At 48.2% G+C, this 20,746-nt stretch overlaps 1 protein-coding gene across 2 annotated transcripts in view; it reads left to right on the top strand.

Moving 5' to 3' along the window:
* Positions 1 to 20,746, top strand: part of BAHD1 (bromo adjacent homology domain containing 1) — a 62,219-nt gene that overhangs the window by 28,631 nt on the left and 12,842 nt on the right. The window contains exons 4-8 of one of the 2 annotated variants that reach the window (XM_083836714.1): positions 147 to 306; positions 1,265 to 1,341; positions 3,372 to 3,463; positions 5,792 to 12,399; positions 15,058 to 20,693. In XM_083836714.1, coding sequence (XP_083692840.1) covers positions 147 to 306; positions 1,265 to 1,341; positions 3,372 to 3,463; positions 5,792 to 5,981 — 519 coding nt within the window. In that variant the 3' untranslated portion in view covers positions 5,982 to 12,399; positions 15,058 to 20,693. Of the gene's footprint in view, positions 1 to 146; positions 307 to 1,264; positions 1,342 to 3,371; positions 3,464 to 5,791; positions 13,523 to 15,057; positions 20,694 to 20,746 lie in introns of both variants that reach the window. The other variant, XM_083836715.1, reaches the window with a different exon arrangement.

The following is a 20,746-nucleotide window of genomic DNA, read 5'->3' as shown; positions in this document are numbered from 1 at the left end:
GTGGAAGCACTTGACTTGTCTAAGCCTACTGAGAGCTTTTAGTTCACAGCAGGACCAAAGGATTCTTGGATCGAGCCAGCAAACAATAAAGTAACTTTATGCCTGTTTGCTTGGGCTGCTTTTTCTTCTGTGTGCCAATGCTGTAGAATGAACCTGAGCCAGCTGTTCGCAAGAGCTATCAGGCTGTGGAGAGAGACGGGGAGATTATCCGGGTACGAGACACCGTCCTCTTGAAATCAGGACCCAGGAAGAAATCTATGCCGTACGTTGCGAAGATATCGGCTCTGTGGGAAGACCCCAAAACAGGTACTGTGCCAAAAGAGTACGTTTTGCCTCCCTGCTTGACAGATGAGGAACTGGGGAAGTGACGGATCTCGGGAGAGCTGCAGGCTCGTTAGGCTACTCCGCTGCTGCCAGGTTGGGTGACAGGGGAGGAGATTAGCTCCGTGGGTTTTGTTCAGACTGTTCCAGGAGCTGAAATGCTCTTTAATCACTAGCCTGGGACCGGTAATCAAAATCTTCCTGGTCGTGAAAGCACGTAATATCAGCCAAGTGCACATCTTAGCAATGATCTCCTTTATTATTCCATTGCAGCAGACATCTGGGGAGCTGCTGTTTACTCAAACGCCAGCAGACACGTGGGCTGGGAGTTGGTGCGGAGCACGGCTTATCTGCAGAGGCTCTGATAGCACCCAAGTAGGGGCGGGGATGGGAGCGGTGTGCTTTTGGTGTCCTGAATCTGCCTGCTGAGGGCTGAGCATAGGAAGCCGTGTCAAGTGTTGCAAAGCGCAGCTCTTGCTTAAAAGGAAAAAGGGCAAAAAAAAAAAAATGTATTTTGTAAAGAGTAATAGTGTGTGGTGAGGCCAGTCGTGGTCGTGCCATCCAGCAGCAGCAGTGCTGGTGGTAATGTGGGAGGTCACGCTGCAAGCTTTGGATGAGGATCTCCTCTGACCCCAAGCTGCAATGGAAACTACTTTTTTTTTTTTTTTTTAGGGAAACGTTTGATTTTTGTGCATAGCCCACCTCTTTGTGACGATGTAATGCAAGTAGAAGGGGGGTGAAGGTGTAATGGGGAAGCAACGTGACTGACTCAGTGCAGCTCCTTGCTGTAACAAAAGGACACCTAGTTCAGCATGAAATATTTATCACGGCACAGCTGCCTCTACACGAGCACCATGGAAATGAAAGGGAGGAAGCTGGATATTAGTGGGAAAACACTGTGACAGCACTGAGCCTTGACATTCTGCAATAAATCTTCTTGCAGGGGAGCTGATGATGAGCCTCCTGTGGTATTACAGACCGGAGCACACTCAGGGAGGCCGTAACCCCAGTATGCACCAGGTGAGCCACCCGGACGCGAAACTGGAGGCCGGGGCACGTCTATATTTTTGCGAGAAGAAGGGATTAGCCTGAGTATCTTCCTGCATTCCTGGGTGGCCTCAAACTTGGGGGGCCGAGCTGCCATTTGGAGGAAAATGGAGCAGTCTCTTGGCGGCGGCGCAGCTGTTGCCAGATGTGCGGAGCAGCGTTGCCCTACACGCGGGTTTTCCCCCGGTCTGCTGTCGTGTGTGGAAGCTCTGGGCTGTGACAGAAGCTGCTGCGTTTTTCTCGTGGCTACCTCTGGTAAATTTTAATGCTTCTCCGTTTAATCGGAGAAAATCCTGAGCGTTAAGTGAAAACTTGTTTTGACTTCTGCCTTAGGAGTAAGGAGGAGTGAGTTTATATTGAATCAGGATTAGGAGCCTCTCTGAAAAGGGTTTTCTGATTCACACCGAAACGTGGAACTTGATGCAGAAACTCCCACTGAAATTCTGCAGTTTTGATTATGCAGGATGTCTGAGTAGATATGTCACGTGCTGCGTTTTTATCATAAAAATCCCTGAATCTGCTTCTTCAGCTCTGGAAATGTGTTTGTTTTGTGCAGAAATGCGGATGCATCATCCACCCCTGTTTAAATTTATGACAAGAACTGGACTGATTTGAGGATGTTGTGCCAGAGTAATAGAGTTCACTTCTAAGAAGAAAAATGTGTGAATCACTATGACTTCATGCCTTGTTCTGCTTTGCTTGGACTAATGTCGGGTGGCAGAACAAGCTGTTTTTGAACCAGGAAGGGAGAATTTACTGCTGTTTTCAACCCACCAAAATCCTTGATGCCTTTTTTCATTTAAATAAAATTGTAATGGTGTGGGAGAACAGGACTGGAGAACAGCCAGGGAATTGTACCTGCCTGACTTGCAGGGCACAGAGGAGTTTCTAAACCAAAATATGCTACCTCATACTGGTCTGTAAATGAAGCAAGAATGCATCCAGTTGCATTTTAGTGTAGGGAGAGAGCCAGTAATCTGGTTAGGAGGAACTGAGCCACTTTTCTGCACACCTGCTTAATTATACAAGCCTTGAAATGAGAGATTGCCATGTGGGCTGAGTAACTGCGATGGGCTTGCCAAAGATGACTCAGATCATTTTGATGTGAGGAGTAGACCAAAACCTCAACGTGCAGAAGCGAGGTGTGGCATTTTCAGTTTCTCTGATTAAGCCTGGCCCCAAATGGTGACCCTGGTTTGAGTCTTCGCTTCCAGCCTGCTTCCCTGGGGCTGTGAGCAGAAGCAAAGCCTGCAGGTAGCGCTTCCAGCCTTGTGCAGAGCATCTTTATTGCCGCAGATCATCTCTGCTGATCTAACCACATCTGAAATTCTTTAAAACGGCTCCGTCTGGCTTGCCCCGTGTCTAACCAATCCTGCCTGCTACAGAGCCAAGTTTCCTAAATTACCCTGGGAGAAGAGGCTATTGCTACTTCCCTCACTAAAACAGCCTTTTAAATTGGATTAGGATGAAGAAATGGTAGCAAAGGAATGGGTTGCTTTATCTTTGATATAGAAATGGATTAGAAAGACTCTGATAGTGTGTCACAGGCCATTAGGTAAGACAGCAAAGTGCTATTCAAACTCTGTTTCTATTCTTAGCTGTACAAATGAACTGGAAGGGTTTCCAGCACAGGAAAGGGAAATGAATGAAGAACATCCCTCATCCCTAGGAGCTCAGAGGAACGTGTGGGTGGGGAGCACTTCAACCTCCTGCCTGCAGAAGCATTGCTCACTGGGTTTTCTGCCTGTGGTCTGAAGGCTCCTTTCTTGTGGACCCTGTACAAAGTCAGGTTTAGGATAAGCTGGAGCAAAAGCAACCTCTTGCAGGGTCACAAGACACCTGGAAAGTCTCTGACTTATTTGAAATACTGGCTCTGAAGAGCATCTGCTATGAGCATGCTGTGATAGCCTTCTCTTTGAGGTGATGGGTGAAGGAGTGGGGCTGGCCCTGTCTCCCTGCAGCTCCTGGCCAGCTGGGTGACCGCCTCCTTTCTCTTCTCGCAGAATGAGATCTTTGCATCCCGGCATCAGGACGAAAACAGTGTTGCCTGCATAGAGGAGAAGTGCTACGTGCTGACCTTTGCAGAGTACTGCAGGTAGGTGGTGCTCTTAACTTGCTGCTGTTCCTGAGACCTGTGTCTGTCTCTTGTCACTCTTTCCATTTCCTGCCATGACCCAGCAGAACCTCCCTTGCCCTACAAGCTTTGGTCCAGGTGGAGCTGGATGAATTGCACTCACTCTCCGTACAAGTTTGGTACTGGGATCTGGGAGCGCTTCTTCCACGCTAGACTCGCTACGTATCTCGTTGTTTTGTGTACAAGATATTCTTTAAGGGGCTTGCAAATGTTTGTACTTGTATGATCTTGATACCACAGCATGTGGACATCCGTGGAGGACAGTGCAGGAAAACCCATAATGATGGACCTAATTCAGTGGTAAATTAAAACTGAGCAAGGCTGGAAATCGTCTTATATGTTGGTCCCCTCTGGTACGTGGATGCCCTAGCTAGCTCAAATGCCTGCTGATCAGCTTTTGTCAGTGTTGCTACTGGATCCTAGTAGGCGTGCTCGCAGATTTGGGTGTTCTGGCGACAGGATCACTCAGAGTAGTGACTAAAGCACTTACAGTTAAACTCGTGCTGGTTGAATTGAAACTCGGTCAGTAAGAATTTCAGAGCATCCATATTCGAGGCTGCCATCCTTGGTTGTATGGATGTGCAGAGCAGAATGAAAACAGGGATTGAATGGGCACACAAGTCCATAACGCAAAATAGTGCTTGAAATGTCTTCAGTTTTGCTGGCTGTATCTTGTTGACTTTGGAGTCTTACCACAGAGGGGATGTTTAAGTCCTGCGGCTCTCTTCTTTGTCCTGCTCCTAGCCTAAGGCTACACTGTTTGAAATTCTAAAACCAAACTTTTCCAAACTCATTTTAAACTAAATTTTGTTCCTTCTTTTGAAAACTAAAAACCAGCCTAGGACTTTGGACTCAAACAGCTCATTTTGCTTCTAAGAGTCTGCTCTTCTGGAACAGCTGTTGGCAGGTGGTTTTTTTTTGTGCTGCTGTGGGTAAGGTTACCTTTGAGCAAAGTTCCCTGAAGGCATCCTGAATTCATCTTTTGCCTGTGTGGAAGTCTGACGAAGAAATAAAGGTTTTCAGAAGCCGAGAAGTAGCTCTTAAATGATTTAGGAGTTGTGGACTGCTCGAGCTAGCTCTGATCAGCTCTGAGATGGCTTTTGTCCTTGGTCAGTTTTACCCAAAGGATTTAGTAATGCAGACTGCAAAATCTAGTCTGTACCACAGGCTCCTGCAAAAGGGTTGTTAATGTATCCTGGATGGGAACAGAGGAGCACCTAGAACAGGGGATTTTCTTGCTCTGGTTTATGAATCCTAGAAGTGCTAGTGCAGTTGATGGCATGAAGCTGTTGCTTTCCTGTTGCTCTTACCTGGTGTGAAAGACTCAGCAGGTTTATCCCTGACCGGAGCCAGGCTGTGTGACTTGCCATGCTGCAGGCAGCTTCTTTAGCCTAGGTGCAGGTAGCATGGTTGGTGTTTGAAACATGCATGTGTAAGGAACATGCACGTATCCAGTGTTTGGCGTGAAGCTGAACTGGCTCGAGTGCTTACAAAATGATGTTCTTTTTTGTTAGAGGAGCTTGTATGAGCTTTGACTCCACTCCTTCAGGATCACCCCCATATGTACATGGGGGATTTAGTCATGGGGACCTGGTTTAGTGGGTGATGGTGATGGTAGGGGGACGGTTGGAGAGATGATCTTGGAGCCCTTTTCCAACCTTAATGATTCTGTGACCTGAAGCCAGTATGTGCTCCTTGCTCTTTGCTGTTTTGGGTCAGCACCTGACTTTGCGTGGATGGCTGTTAGGCAAAATGTTGGAGTACAGCTCAGCTAGACAAAAGTTTTCTTCTAGAGAGAATGCCTTTTGTCACTTATTCAGAGAGGTGTGGGTGGCTCTAAAATGCTGTAGAAGGTACTGTGTATTTGCCTGTAACAGGCACAGTTAGCTTGAAATGCAGTGTCTGACCCTGCCCTCATCGTACCCAGCCCCTTTGTGTCCATCCAAGCAATGCTGATGTATAAGACTCTTCCAGGGCTAATTAACAACAAGGCCAAAATAGTAACGGCAAGGTGGATTAATTGCAATCATCTTTCATACTGTATGGAACCTGCCAGTATAGAGAGTAAAACCAACGTGTCACTTTGTATGGTTCCATGCAGGATCAGAAGCAAGAGCTGTGTCACCCTGTTGAGCAAAGGTGAATTCTCCTACGTGCTCCCCATGCTCCTTATCCTTGGGCAGCCACACTCGTGGCTTCTGGTTAGAAAGACTGACACAAGCAGTGAAAATTGTGCAGTGAGAGATGAAAGGAGTCCACACTAACTCTTCCAATGTCATTGCTTTGCAGATTTTGTGCCTTGGCAAAGCGTCGAGTCGAAGGGATCCCTGGCAGGAAAACCATTATGGTTCCTCCCTCAGAAGAGTACTCCACGCCTCTGCACCGCAAGGTGCCCGAGGACACTGACCCCGAGCTGGTTTTCCTCTGTCGTCACGTCTACGACTTCAGACACGGGCGCATCCTGAAGAACCCGCAGTAGTGCAGCCCTGCAGCGGGACCACGGTGAGGGGCGAGCGGCACCGGAGAGCCGACGGCGGGCTGGCAGCCTGGGACATGCGTGCGCTCGTGGCGACTCACCTCGTGCTGCTTGCAGACGAGAGCGCCCAGCGCTCTTTCCTCGGACTGAACAGCACGCGCAGGAGCAGATCCCTGCGGAGGAAGGCAGCAGTTGAAAGCACAGCACTTCGTTAAAAGCATAAATGAAAATATATACGTATAAAATAAATATATGTATATAGATATAGGTACTTGCATATGTAAATCTATATCTATATATGTATCTAGAGATGCATATATTGGGAGGGGGTTGTAGGGGATAAAAGCCAGTAAGCTGAATCCAGAGCCATCGTTGGTGGGGATGGTGGGAAGGTGCAGGAGGGATGCTGTGGTGCGTTGGATGAATCAAGCTGTGATAGTTCTGTGGTTTTCGTGCCCTGATGTGAAGTGGGAGGACTGAGACCGGTTCCTTGGCAGAGCGCAGGAGTCTCCTCTGTCCCACAGGGAAGAGGGAAGATTCCTGGTGAGCGAGAGCTCCTCCGAAATACAAGAGTTGCTTTTGAAGCTACCTGGACGCAGAGTGGCGTTGTGTCATGCTTGAATTGGTTTTGCTCCATTGGGGGGAAGAGGTAGCCTCCTCCCCCACCTTTTTTTTTCCCCTCCTAATCTCTCTCTTCCCCTCACCTTTTTAAGAGTCGTTCTGCGATTCACCACCCGGACTGAGGCTTGGCAGCCAGGCTAGGAAATCTGCTCCAGCTCAGAGGCAGAGAGGGAGCTGGCAGGATTTACCTCCCAGTGTGGCGTTGCAGAGAGCCGTGTATCTGTCCTAGGTGCCCTTCCCTGAAGGATCACGCATCCCATAAGGCACGCTGCCAGCAGGCATGCATTGCTCTGGAGCTGGGAGCACACAAAGTGGGCTCCGTTGGTGAAAACCACGTTTTCTCCTCTCTTCTGAGTACTGCTCTTGCTCTGATGGCGCAGAGGGCTGTAGCGATAGAAGTGGGTTTACTCTTTCTTCCCAGATTGTTTTTCTGTAATGTCTTTTAACCCCATGTCTTCAGTGTGAAGCTAGACACCTGGGGGGAGAAATGGCAAACACACTCTGAGTGGTTTTTGGCTTTTTTTTCTTAGCCCCCCTTTACGTCACTGTCGTAACCCTGGGTGTCCCACTGAAGCCACCAGCAGAGCTGTCTCAGCGCTGCCTTGCAGCTTCCCCTCATCTCCAAACTCCTCCTGTCATCCGAGCGAGCTCACCAAAGTGGCTTTGTGGCTCCTGAAAGGAACTGAGTACTGGGAAGGGCTTGCATTGACAGATGCAGCCCGCGCCCCGCAAATATTTTTTGCCTCTTGCCTTATGTGTATAGATCCTAGATAGACTTTAGTTTATCTTCAACGCAAGCTGTCGGAATTGATCTTAAAGCAAACCAAAGGACGGTGTAACAGAGTCCGCCAAGTCAGCCTCGCCAAGCTGGGAATCCATGTCAAGATTGCACTAATGTAAAGGACAAGGAGCAACGCTGCGTCGGCCACGTGCCTGCTGGCTGGAGCCGCTCACGTGAGCTAGGGATCTGCATCTTTCTGCTTTTTTGGGGGGCTTCTGAACTCACATTAAATGGTGGAAGTACTGAAACTGCTTTAATGTCATCCTGTCGGTGGAAGTGGCGCTACCTGCACTGCCTGCTGCCCTGGTGGGAACGGCATCGGCTCGCTCCGACGGCTGCGCGCCCGGAAGGAAAACCCCATGGCATTGAATCCATGACGTGGAAATAGCTCGTTAACCAGGAGGTCTCCAGAGATTTGCTCTACATACCAAAGAGGGGAACGTGTCTAGAAGAAGAAGACGTAAGAGGAGATGACAAGAACTGGCACCCACCACGGGGGACAGCAAGGCACACGTCTCCCTGCTGTTGGTGGATGATTCCTGCTCAGTGTTGCAGAAGGTGCTGGAAAAGCCCTGTTGTTCTTGCCACGGGGCAAACACCCTGCTCTAGGACATCTGACCCTAGGTGCATAGGCAAGAATTCACAGGAGAAGCATCTCATTGATACCTCAAGATACTGTTAGTGTCAAAGTAATTGCTCAGATTTCCCCTTAACAATTAGCTTGGGCACTGGTGGTCTCTTGGAAGGACGCAGCTGGGCTGCCCGTGCAGCAGTGAGCTGCTGGGATAGGACTTGGGAGCGCTTCTGGGGCTCTCGGGTGACCGAAAATGCCACGGGGAGGGGGGCGAGGAGGTGTCAGAGAAAGTGTTCCCTGCTGCTGCTGGGCGGGAGGGTGCTGGAGAAGCAGAGCTGCTCCTGCCCATCACGACAGAGGGGATCGTGGCCACCCAGCACACGGGGAACAGAGCAGCTGTGCCCTGCGGCCGTGGTCGCACGGTGCCAGCCAGGGAGGACACGGGGAGCCCTAAACACATGTGCTGGCCTCAGCAGGGACACTGCTGCCACCCGGCCCGGAGCAGGCAAGCTGCCTGCGGCCGCCTCCCTCTAGCACAAGTGCCATCAGACGCAGGATGCTCCAAGACCCACCTGCCAGGCCAACCCTGAGCATTGCTGCACAGTCAGGGAAGGGTTTGAAACCCAGCCTTGGAAACCACAGTAACTCGATGAAATTCCTTCTTCTGACCCCTCTCCCCCGCTGCTCCCACCTTTGTCCTGGCTCCTCTCCAGGCAGAAGAGAAGTTGCGCTTGCCCTGGGTTTGGAAGGGGCTCTGCTCCGTGTCCGGAGAGGACAAATCCTGACTCTTCTCATGTTAGAACCTGCTTCAGGCCAAGAACATTGTTTGAGATTCACGTGGTTGCTTATGCTGTTGTGCAGACAGCATGTAAATGAATCGAAATGTCTTATCCATAATGAAAATATTTCATGCTTTTTTAATCTATTAGATATGGAAATATTTTTTGAAACTGAAAATGCAGCCGGTAGAATTTAAATTGAAACGTAATACATGTAAAATATATTTTAGTTGATAATTTTGTAAAATGCACTTTTTTTGTGTCTCTTCCCTGGTTTCCCAGATCTGTATTTCAGTGTTTACAGATGGAATGAGAACATTCCCTATACCCTCCTTCTGTGAGAAAGATATATTAGAAGTAATTCTTAAAAAATAAATTTGAAAAATCGTATTGATTTAGAAAACAAAATTGGTGCAACGCTGTTCTTCTCTTTCTTGACCGAGCTTTTCAGGATGGGTACCTGCGGGGTGCAGGACTTGAAGTGCCTGGAGGGGGCCGATGGGAGAGCGAGTTTTGGTGCTTGGGTCCTTGGGTCTGTCCCTGCAGGAAGGCGTCCCCATCCTGGCTGGGACGCAGCCCCAAAATGAATACCGGTGAGGCATCGGGTGAAAACGGAGCGAGAGCATGGAGGATTGTCTGGGGGGATGAATTTTTATTTCATTTCCGGTCTGCTCTCAACAGCTGCTGTCATAGGAATAGTTAAGTCTGCCTTTCAGAAGGGGAAGGTGTTAGCGGCAAAGGGCGTCTCCGTAGGCTTGGTGTGTCAGCCCGTGCTTCAGGAGCATTTTGAGATGTTGCTTTGAGAAAAGCATTCCACATGGAACGTCACCTCTACCAGCCAACAGTCCACTTGGCAGCATTTCTGCCAGCCCAGCAGCGTCCCAGCCCCACGGCACCAAACGTGTGCGTGTTGAGGACAGGTCCGACAAACCGTATCGCCTCCGTGGACATCCCCAAAAGGCACGAGAGGGATCCCAAGTGGGTGCAAGTGCTGAGGGGAATAAGGTAACCCACCTGAAACCACACAGCGGGGTCAGCACTTCTCTGAGGAGCAGGATCTGCCGGAAAACCTCCGTGCATCCGAACACAGGTGAGTGCAGGCTGAAGGTGCTGAGCTCGGGTGCTTGCAGTAAGCAGCAGGTCCTGGGAGTAGGGCTGAAATGATTCTGCCCAGGCAGCGATGAGAAGCAGCTCTGCAAGCAAAACGCTGGCAAAAAGCTGCTGCCAGAGCTGCTCACCCCAAAACTGTGACGTTTGGTGTCAGGTTTTGGTGCCCTCTGCAACGAAGCCAAGCTGAGCATCCGTGGAGCTCCAGGCACGGAGCAGTGGGGAGGAGCCATGATTTAGCTCTTGGCTGGGTGGCTGGCCCTTGGAATGGGTTATTTCTATAAATAATACCGAGTTTTAATTAGAGCTGGACCCTTGCATGCCTGGGAAGGGGGAGAATGAGTTCTGGGAACAAAATGAGCAGGATGAAAAAGTGACGGCTGTTACCGATGCTGAATTAGCTCCTAATTATAGAGAGGGGAGTGAGCGGCGAGCGTGGTTTGTGGCATGAATGCAGATGGGCTGGGCACAGTAACAGCAGCCTTAAAACACTGGGCAGCAGCGCAACGGGGTTTTGCACCGTCTCTTGCCCTGAGGTTGCTTTGAAAGGGAAATTTTGAGATTGCCCTGTTGGTGGGAGCAGGGTATGGATGCACCGAGGTGGGACCACCGCTCCCACCACCTTAAGCAGTGTGCCCTTGCAGCCCTGCCAGCCTCATTAGCCCATTTTCATTAAGTTCCTGGTCTGACATCTTTGTGGGATTAGGGTTTTTTTTGTTTTTGTTTTTTTGCCAGAGGATCTTTGCTTTTTTGATTTCCCTGCCTGTCACTGTTAATGAGGAGTCCTCTTACCATGCTGCTCCTCATGGGGAGCTGTGGACAGGTTAGGCACAAACCTGGAGGAGTAGACAAAAATGAGAGAATTTGGGCTGAAAAAGGAAAACCTTCTTGATAATGAAGCGCAGTAAACTGTGAATTATCTCCCATGGGGAGATAGGAGCTCATCCTGTGGCATTTAAATTTGCAAGCCAGTGTGGGGTGAGTGGGCGTGATATGCCTGACCCTGTATTTTTGCTAAAGACCCACTTGAAACTTCGAAGTTGTGCTTAATGCGAGTGCCAGGGCTGAAACCCCGAGACATCAGTGGTGTGGTGGCCAAAACGTGCTCTGTGCACACCCCATACCTCTGGACAGCTCCTGCGCTTTGCCAGGCAGTGACGATGTCTCCCAGGGGTCGATTTAACAGAAAACAAAAATTGAGAAAAATTTTCTGTCCCAGCTCTTCGTGCACAGTGAGCTGAAAAGCTGTGATTAACATCGAAGAAAAATGGGTTTATTGTTGAAATTGGCTACCTGCGCCGAGGGCATCCGGCCCTTCTGGAGCTAGCACTGAATGAATTTGGGCTCTTGTGCCCTTACGACAGTGATGAAGGTAACGGGCAGGGGCTCCTTGCAGGTTTCATCTGCCCTGGCTTGCGCATGTGGTGTCCGGAGGTGGGCTGCTGGGGTGATGTTGGCGCTCGGGTCTGCAGCCACCTGCAGAGTGAGGCTTGGCAGTGGGACAAGCGTGCTGGAGGGGCGGGAGGCGTTCAAAAGCCCATCCGGAGGCTGGGGAATTAAAATCCGTGCAGAGGAAGGGGACTGCTCACCCGTGGCTCATCGCAGCCTCGGGGTGTTGGTGTGCCTGCTCGCCCCGCGCCTCGGGGCTGTGTTTCAGGGCAGCTCCTTGCCAGGGGAGGCACCACTGGGATTCTGGCACACGTTTCTGCGGTCGCTTCCCCACGGGTTTCATCGCCACCTTCCTCCCCACGGAGCAGAAGCGGAGCAGCTCTCGGTGCCTGCTCCGGTTACCGAAGCGTCTTCCCACCTGGAGCAAAAGCCACGGCTGCGTTTAACCGCTGCCTTAACGGCGCTAATTGTCACCGGCTGTAACGGTGCCAAAGCTCACCCCAGCCAAGAGACGGGAGCGATTTCGGCTGTGGTGTTCGCGCGATGGAGCGCTCAGCTAGGTCCTGTGCAAGCGGCTGCCGAGCAACGAGCAGCACCCGGAGCTGCATAAAAACCAAGCTCAGCCTGTATCGTTTGTCCCCGCTGCAGCCCCGTGTCGGGAGCGGAGGCTGAAGCCTTTCCTCGCCCTGCGAAGCTGTTTTTCCAGAAATACCGAGGTGGGTGGTGCTGGAGGGCATCTCCTGCGGGAAGACAGCAGCAGGAAGGTAACATATCCTGTTCAGCCCCGGGGAAAGGAGGCTGCGGGGTGGGGACCAGCTGAACCACGCTGCTCCAGTCTCCTGCAAACCCCAGAAATTCAGCTAAATCTGCCCTTTTTAAGTTAATCCTCCCTGTAATGGCAGCAGGGTGTTCAAACAATTGGTTGAGGGCACACGTGCTGTTTCAATTACTCTTGTTCTTCCAAACACTGGTCTAAAATGTAGGTTAAGAGCTCTGCGTGCTCCTGGAGGAGATTTTGGGGCAGGCATCCCCCACCAACCCACCTGTAAGTCATCTTTCCTTCCTTGCTGGAAAACAACGTGTGCTATCGGCGCATTCAACACGGGACGGGGCCATGTGCGTGGCCCCCAGCATGACACAAATCCGCAGCACCGCTCCGTGCTGATGAAGGTAATTAATCGGAATTTATTGAAATTATCGGAATTAATCGGTAATTTATCAGAAGTGCCGCGATAGCGGTTCTGGATAACACGAGGCCGAGGAGCTGTTGTGGGAGCGAGCGTGGCGTTCCTGTCACTTGTTGCTATAGGGATGGGATGGCTTTTCCGCTGGAGCCTCTAGTGAGAGCAGCTAATCCATTTTTAAGTGGAAAGGATATTTAATAAAGGAAATAATTTAAACTGGATTTACACAATACGCCGCGTGGAAGCGCCATTTATTCTGCGGCTTTGTATTTAATTTTTGTATCTCCGTAAACCTCTTCGGAGCGCTCTGTAGAAACAAGCGTCGCTTGGAGTGGGTTCGGCTGCCCAATAATTCTTACAGGAGAACCTATTCAGCAATGCTGAACCACGCCAGCAGCTCGATGAAGATTTTCTGTTCTCCGTGGTGGTCAGGATACTGGAATACGGGCATTAGAAAACAGGCGAACTGTTCTAATGGGAAAAGGTGTTTTTGAAAGGATATTGAGCAAAAGCTTGGCAAAGCAGGGTCAGGAGAACCCAGTTTCAGCAGCAGCCGGCACCTGCATCAGCAAACTTCCTCTGTCGTGCAGGGGAAGCGAGGAGGGAGATTTTTGCCTGTAGCCTGTTGGTTTGTGTTTACCCTACAGGGGAAGCACGCAGTGCGTGATAATCAGCCAGGAGGGGCAGGGTGACACCTGTAGGTGTTATCTGGGCACCAACTGACCCTTGCCCAAAACTAATTCTGTTTTTAGAGGTGCGTGTCACACACCTCGCTGCAGATAGTGCTGTGCTTGTCTGACTTCACAGAAAGGGGAAAAGAAAGCAGCCCCTGTGTAAGCGTCTCTTAAACACCGGCTGGGTTGCTAGAAGCAGTTTTCTTCGTTGCTCCGAGTTTTCTCTGCTCCCGTAAATGACGAGGTTCGCAAGGCGGTGTGCTAGGCAGCAATGGCAGTGCCAGGCCTGTTGAGTGCTTGATGAATGAGATGGTTGTGGAAAACCTGGCGGGGTTTCCCCTTGGGAAGCGGTTTGGGACTGTTCCCGAGGCATTTCTGCTTTCCACAGCGGGGATGTCGTGGTTTGGAAAACATCGAGTGCGCTGGGAAGAGCGGGTAAGAAAACTTTTCTCCTTTCCTCTCCAAAAGGTGAACTCTCCATATTCCTTCGTGCCGTGATTGAGGCTTGCTGGGTTTTCTCCTGTGACATAAACATGCTGATTTTTTTTTATTATTTTTTTTTGATATGTAGATAGATTAATATGTAAAAACCTGTCTATAGCAGCACGTTTTCGAAGCACCGAGCGTCCTTTTGGCAGTGCCTGAACCCGGAGTTTAAAATGCAGGGTGCTGGGTGCAGGAAGGACCACGTGCATGCACCAGCTGTCCCCTGCTACGCCTGGGGCCAAGAATATGAAATTCTCAAAGGGATGAAGCTCTAAATTCCTCAAAATTGAGGGTGACCTCGCAACTAAATGCTTTGCCTCCGTCCCAGGCTGGGATGGGGCGGTGGGGATGTTTCTTCTTTTCCAAGCACAGCTCCCAAATCCTTCCCTTTTGTATTGGAGCTGGAGTGCAGCAAATAAGTAGGGTTGAGTTAATACCACACTGTATAATTACAGTCTATAAAGAGGGAATTATATGGCATGTTAGTGCCATTTATTTTACCGTATTAGCTGCTGTCGTGCACACAAATGAGCACGGTTGGGTTTTGTTCTCGCCTCCCTGCGAGATGAAAGCCGAAACGCCCGCTGTGAATGGATTTCCTAAAGGGAGCAGGGACGCCGGGAGCTGCTCGAATGCCCGGTGCCAGCAACCCCGCAGGCATGTGGGGCTGTAAACACGGATCTGAAAAAGCAGCAGGGCTTGCCTGCAAAGCCAACCCCATTTCCAGAGTCTTCATCCAGCAACAAGAAGAGATGCTCCCGACTTTGATTTTTTTTTTCCTGATATTTGAGAAAGTTGGCTTGCAATTTAAATTTCCTCCTTTGTAAGGGCTTTCATGAGAAATTGTGATCTAAGGAGGATGACTGTGGGCCTGCAGGAGAACAAACAACTTTTGCATGGCCTAAAGGTCACGGTGAGCATGGTGTGGAGGATTAGGGCATCCCGAAGCAAGATGTGGGGCAGAGTGGGGCCGCAGCGCTGAAAGCCTCCTCTGTCCCATGCAAAATGTCCCCAGTGGGCACAGCCCCTGGGATGGACCATTGCAGAGGGAAGGTGCTGTTATATTCTTGTAATAAACCCACGTGGAAAAGGATTTCTTTGTTAAAGGGTCAGACCCCCCCAGTCCTCCATCTTCTAGTGTAAGAATTGCAATGCCTGTGTTAGATTCCTAATCATTTTTTTCTAAAATCTGGGGAAAAAAAATGTGCCATTTTTGTTGTTTATAGAAGGGGGAAGACAGTCTCCAGTGCTTTTCTGCAGAAAGACCAATTTCTCCGTGGTAAGGAAGCAAGGGGAAGCAGATTTACTTATTTATTTTATTGCTCTTGACATTTCTTTTAAAATTATCCAGATGGGATGGATGGAGTCCTGGAGTTCTTGCTCGAGTCACTTCTGCTGCTTTGCCTAATTAAAACAGCACATGTTCTCTAACAATTCATTTTTCAGGAGATGAAGCTTTCTCTCTTCTGTTTCCTGCTACCCAGATCCTGAGCTGCCTCCTTAATTTTCTACTCTTGAATGCTCATATCCAAACCCACCTTTATGTTGATACATTTGCAAGGAGAAAACCCGTGTCTGCCAAGCACCTCGAGACATGCACGATGCTCTCAATCACTCCAGCGAGGACCACCCAGCTGTTTTGTGCCTTCTTGAGATGTATTCATCAAGTTCAGCCCAGCTCGCACCATTTCTTGCCCATCCCAATGCTCAGGGGATGTTAATCGCATTGAGGCATACCCTGTTTAATGGAATTGTCTTGGTGAAATAGGTGGGCTTTTGGGGGCTCAGTTGTTTTGCCTTTTCTTTTGATGCAGCTGTCCAGAAGACCACGCTGTTCTCCATCAGGTAACTGCTGCTGCTCTCTGAAGGCTTGGTTGGGATGATGGGTGGTTGCAAGGGAATGGCTGAGTGACTCTTGTGTCCAGGCGCCCTGCTGAGGCAGCGCTCGTTATTTTGGAGTCTTTCAGCCCGGGCTCCATGCAGGTGGCACAACTCCTCCGGCCAACCTTCTCTAGTGCTTGACTGTCCTCTTGAGGACAAGCTCCTTCTTAATTCCAGCTTGAGCCTCTCTTTCTTTTAACTTACACCTAATATTTCTCATCTCCCAGTACCCATCACTATCACTGTCCAACCTCCCTCTCGAATAAATTTCCTGGGGCAAAGCATCCAGTTTGCAGGCTGTTCCTTGCTCCCGACGCACGAAAGGACATTGCAAATGAAAACAGCTACTCGTTTGACCTCAGCCCTACTTTCTTGCCTTGTGGTAATAATTTCTGGCATCAGAGATGAGATGCTGCAGATTTGGGAGGCGTCAGAGCAGATTCAGTCCTTGCTTTCCTGCCTGTGAAATTAGTTGGCTCACAAAAACATTAGTCATATTCAAGCAGCAAGTACCAAAAACTTGCATGCTGGCAAGCCCCCCTGGGCATGGTGAAGTGTCCTGGGCTTTCACTACATCCATTTTGCTCATTTATCCAGGAAAGAAATTGCTATTTCTTACCCTGACATTTGGTTTTGATTTGTTTTATGAAGGAATGTAAGCAATTTCTTTCCTTTCAGACCCAGAAAAGTGTTATTAGGTGCCATGTAGCATTGCCTTTCCTTAACAGATATTTCTGCCTTTCAACCAAGACTTGGGAAGAAAATATATAATGAAGAAGGAATATTTCCAACCATCTATCAGCCCTGCATCAGTGAGAACAACGCATTTTCACAAGAGAGCCAACCCTTCTGACACTTTTTCCCCACTGGAAATAACGTCCTGTCTAGCACGTTTGTAGGAGATCTTTAACGCCCCCCAAAAAAGTCATCTACCGAGGATGTGGCAAAGCATAAGCCCTGCAGCAATTTTCATTTCTAAGGATCAGTCCTGCCGCTGCAGCATCCCTGCCTTGTGTGGCAAGTCGCTCAGTGCTGCTGCTCAAGCAGATCGCTGTGCTGACTCCGAACTTTCCTCGTTATTTGAGTGTGCAAGGCTGGCTGAAGCAGGTAATGAGGCCGGTGGCAATCACTGGAGATGACCTGCAGGACTCGTAACTTCATTACAGCCCCACAAGAGCTGTTTGGGAGCCTCGGGGAACCGCTTGTTGTAAAGAGGAGCAGATATACCTAGAATGAGTTTGGAGACTTTGAGACCCTCTGGCAACGTGAGTTTCATAGCTGCACACATTTAATGTGTGTTCATACTGAAAATTCGATGATAAAGCCACAGCTGACTGCTGATGTTAGTGATGTCTGACGTGTACGCAGCTGGTAGGGATACACAACCCTGGTATGGAAGGGCTGGGAGAGATTTGAGATTGGCCAGTGGAGGATGAAGAGCAGAAAAAGGGAGTTTTGGTTTCTACTGCTTAAAATTGTATGTTCTCTGCCTGTGAAGGGCTCCTGCACGTTGATCTGCTCTTCTTCAGAAGACCTGGGAGTTGCTGCCTGCGGCCAGTGCCAGGAAAGCTCTGACTCAGAGCTGCTGTTACCGAAATGCCGGCCCCTGCGCTATTTCTGAACTTCCCCTCACCTCTTGCCCAGCTGGAGCAGGTCCGAGCGCTGGCACCTATATGGTGCGTATAGCCCCAGTGGCGAATATACAGCCTTGCAGCCTGCCCCACGAATTTACTGTCCTTACAATCCCGGGGACCTGAGTGTGTTCTCTTCCTCCCTCCAGGCATCAGTACACTGGGAAATTGGCAAAGCCAAGGTGGGACAAGCTGCTGTGGCTTCTAATGACCATGTGTGGTGGTGGTTTCCTTGAAAAAAGGAACCAAAACTCCTGAAAAGGCTCAGTTCCGAGGCAATTGCACAGTTATGCACAACAGAGCAGGGAAAAATGGCATAACTCAGCATAAGGTCTTTGCAAGTTCAGCCAGCTGCATATCAATTAATTTGCAGTTGCAAGATAAGCAGATCCTTCAGCGCTACATTTTCCTTGAAAATAGTGATTTCTATTACGAGCAAGATAGACCTAGCCTGTCATAATAATCTCTGAATTATTTAGCATATTCACCCAGCATGTTTGACTTGTTTTAAAAAGACTTTTTTCCTAGAGATAAGAAACTCTGCTTTACATAGAAGCCATTTCACAATCAGCTCACTACCCTTATCCACTTCCTTAAGAGGCTTTATTATACTAAATTACTGGATAATCTATGGACACAAGCCACAACATCAGATCTCTTCTCTTCAAGCTTTGCTTGTTTTGCTTTTTGATCTGGAGCTGTTCGTATTGGTCCAAGAGGCCTTATTTTGCCCACACTTACTTGTCACTGTCCTGTCATGCTGTACTGTGCTTGTTTGGAAAGTTGGCATCAGCTCAAATGGTTGTTCTTCAAACATTTTTTCTTTTTTCCTAAGCTTTTTGTTGGGGCCTCATGTGTTCTTACTTTTTGCAGTTTCTCAGCCCAAAGTAAATATTGGATCCTACCCGAAAGACCAGCAGGGCCTTGGTAGGGCATGTGGCAGTGCTTGTGATGACCATCAGTGTCTGACCTCACGCTGGGCTGGAAGGGACACGTATGTCCTTCAGTCTTTCTCTCCATCTCCTATAGGAATTGACACTTTTTTTATTAAGACCATTTCTGTTAGACAGGGATGAATACTACAGTCTGCTTTAAACCTGAGTGTCACCCTCATAAATGATACTGGGAGACCAGCTCAGTGTAATGCAGTTAAGTATATAAAACAATGCATTATAATGTTGCTTCTCTGCTCATGTGAGTTCGCATTGAGAAAGAAAAAAAAAAAAAACTAGAGAATTATTCAACACCAGTTGGTTGTTACCTGGGGATGGAAGGAACATGCTCCTAACCCCTTGGTCTGGACAGGCAACGGACTGAAGTTTTCCGTTCCTGCTCTCAGGAATGGTCTTTGCTGGGCTGGCAAGAGCTGTCCTGCTATGGATTGCAATGCCAACCCTGTGATCCTAAGGCAAAAGTAAATGGTGGGGTTTGAAAGCAGCTTGAAGAGTGCTGTGAATTATAAAAATCCTATTTTTATATCCTTCAGAAATGAGTAATTGTGGGGAAGAGGCTGCCATTACACCCCTAGGTAGATGAGGATCACACTGAGATCTGGCAAAGCATCTCTATGAGTATGGCTATGAGGGTTTTCCTTGTTCCATGGTGCTGCATATAGCCATGGGATGCAAACAATTTACTGTGACTTGGTGTGGATGAATGTGTCTCTCTTCTGCACAGGGACTTTAAGATTCCTACAGATGAAAGGTGCAGTTTAAGTGCAGCCATACTTTACCCATATATAGTAACGACAGCTGGATTTGGTTAATCCATTGGGCATGCTGTAAAGCCTGCCTGTTTTCCCAGGCACTCACAGTGGGGGTGGATTGAGAAGGTTGCTCTGTGCAGAGTTGTAAGTGCTGCTGGTATTGGGGACAAACAGTGCTGTGGGCTGCATGTGCTGTCTGAGTTACAGGAGACACGGATTTTTACGGTGTCTGTGAGATGTCGCTTTTTAAATGTGAAAAAGCAAAGGAACAGACTCTTAAATTTTACATTTGAGTCAGTACAACTTATTTCAGGCAGTGCTGAAGGTAGTTTCTTAACACAATGCTCTACATGCTCTGGCAAGATCCAGTGATAACATCACTGGCTAGTCATTATGCACTAGTCTGGGCTAGGATGACAACTACTGCAGAAATACTTACCTGAAGTGGAGAAACAAGCATCAAAGTTTGTCTAGAGTGCACCATGAAGTCAGCAGATCAATTAGATGAAACAGCATGTCTGCAAGCCTCTTCCTTCCCAAACTCACAGTTTACAATTAGGATCAGCGAGAAGCTCACAGATGCAGTCATCAGCGGGCCTTCTGTTCCCATGTGCATCTTATGCGTGGTTCCTGTAATTGTAGCGGAGCCAGAATACATATCTAGTTGGCCAAAATGAGGGTCAGTTGCCTTTAGTTATTTGGAATAAAGTGACAAAGGTAAACAGGTAGAGTTTGAAAGCATCCTGAAAAGGGCTGTCAATTATTACAAAATCCTCCTTGATATATCTGTAAGAAAGAACTAAATTCCATCTCTTGTGCTTTGCAGTACAAGCTTTATAGGCAACTCACAGCAGCCTAAACTTAGGGTTTCTTAGTGACATTTTATGTTCGAAATGTATCTTCTCTGAAGAAATGGATCTCTGAAATATATTCCAGTAGTTCTGCACATTCTGAACATGGTGCTTCTTTTAACTGTTTGAAGATCAAGTTTATTACCATGCAGAGTGAGCATTAGGCACATTCAGTATAACTAGTTAATATTTTTTTTCAGTGACATGGGCTTTAGTCTTGCAAACAAACAACACAGCACCACAAATCCTGTATTTTCTTAGCTATGTTGTTTCTATAGAGACTTTGCATCCTACCAAAGACCTGTGCTATTAAGACCAATCCTTAAATCAAAGTTTCCTTGCATACCTAGGAGGAAAAAATGAACTGACTGACATCATGGGCAGTCTCCGATTTCTAGCAGTCTGGAATATATATTCAGAACTCATTGGTTACCATATGTAACTACTCTAGGCCTATAGATATCACAAGTGAATAGAAACAAAGGAGGGCAAGCGGTGCTAGGCTAGTATGCCTTCTAAGAAATAAAAATTTCCCTTGTTTGTTTTGGAAATAGTATTAGTGCCTTTACCAGTGTTTACTGTAATCAATCTTCTTCTCTAAGATGCAGGCTTTCCAAGTAGGTCTGATTCTCATCTCATACGTTGGCACACCTTCAGTTTACTCTGGTATTGAGATCAAGATCAGATCCTCAGACCTGCCCTCTGAAATCATATCAGAAATCTGGTAATGCTACAGATTGTGCAGATTTTCAGCTGTGCTGCTGATCACAGTGTAGAATATTCAGTATCTTCCTAAAACTAATGCTGTATTTACATCAAAATAAAACTGTAAAATGTAAAATAATCTAGCTTCAGGCTCTTGCACTTCACTACAAATACTTTGTCTGTCTTGGCTGACAAAACACTCTTGGCTTTTGATCAAAGAAAACTAAGCTGTTTTCTTTTGATGTTAAGAAAGCTTTTGACAGAGTCCCTGGAAGACTAGTTAAGAAGCACAAACCCTGTGGTATGCTCTGAAAGTGCAATGAAGAAAAATATGCTGAACAATGCAAGTATGGCATGATTTCTGCTCCAGAAAGAGCTCTATTTAGAAATTGCATCCTTA

The sequence above is a fragment of the Anser anser genome (genome assembly GCF_964211835.1).
Source record: "Anser anser genome assembly, chromosome: 5".
NCBI lineage: Eukaryota > Metazoa > Chordata > Aves > Anseriformes > Anatidae > Anser > Anser anser.
Note: the sequence above shows the minus strand (reverse complement) of the source record. Positions and strands in the feature narration are given on the sequence as shown.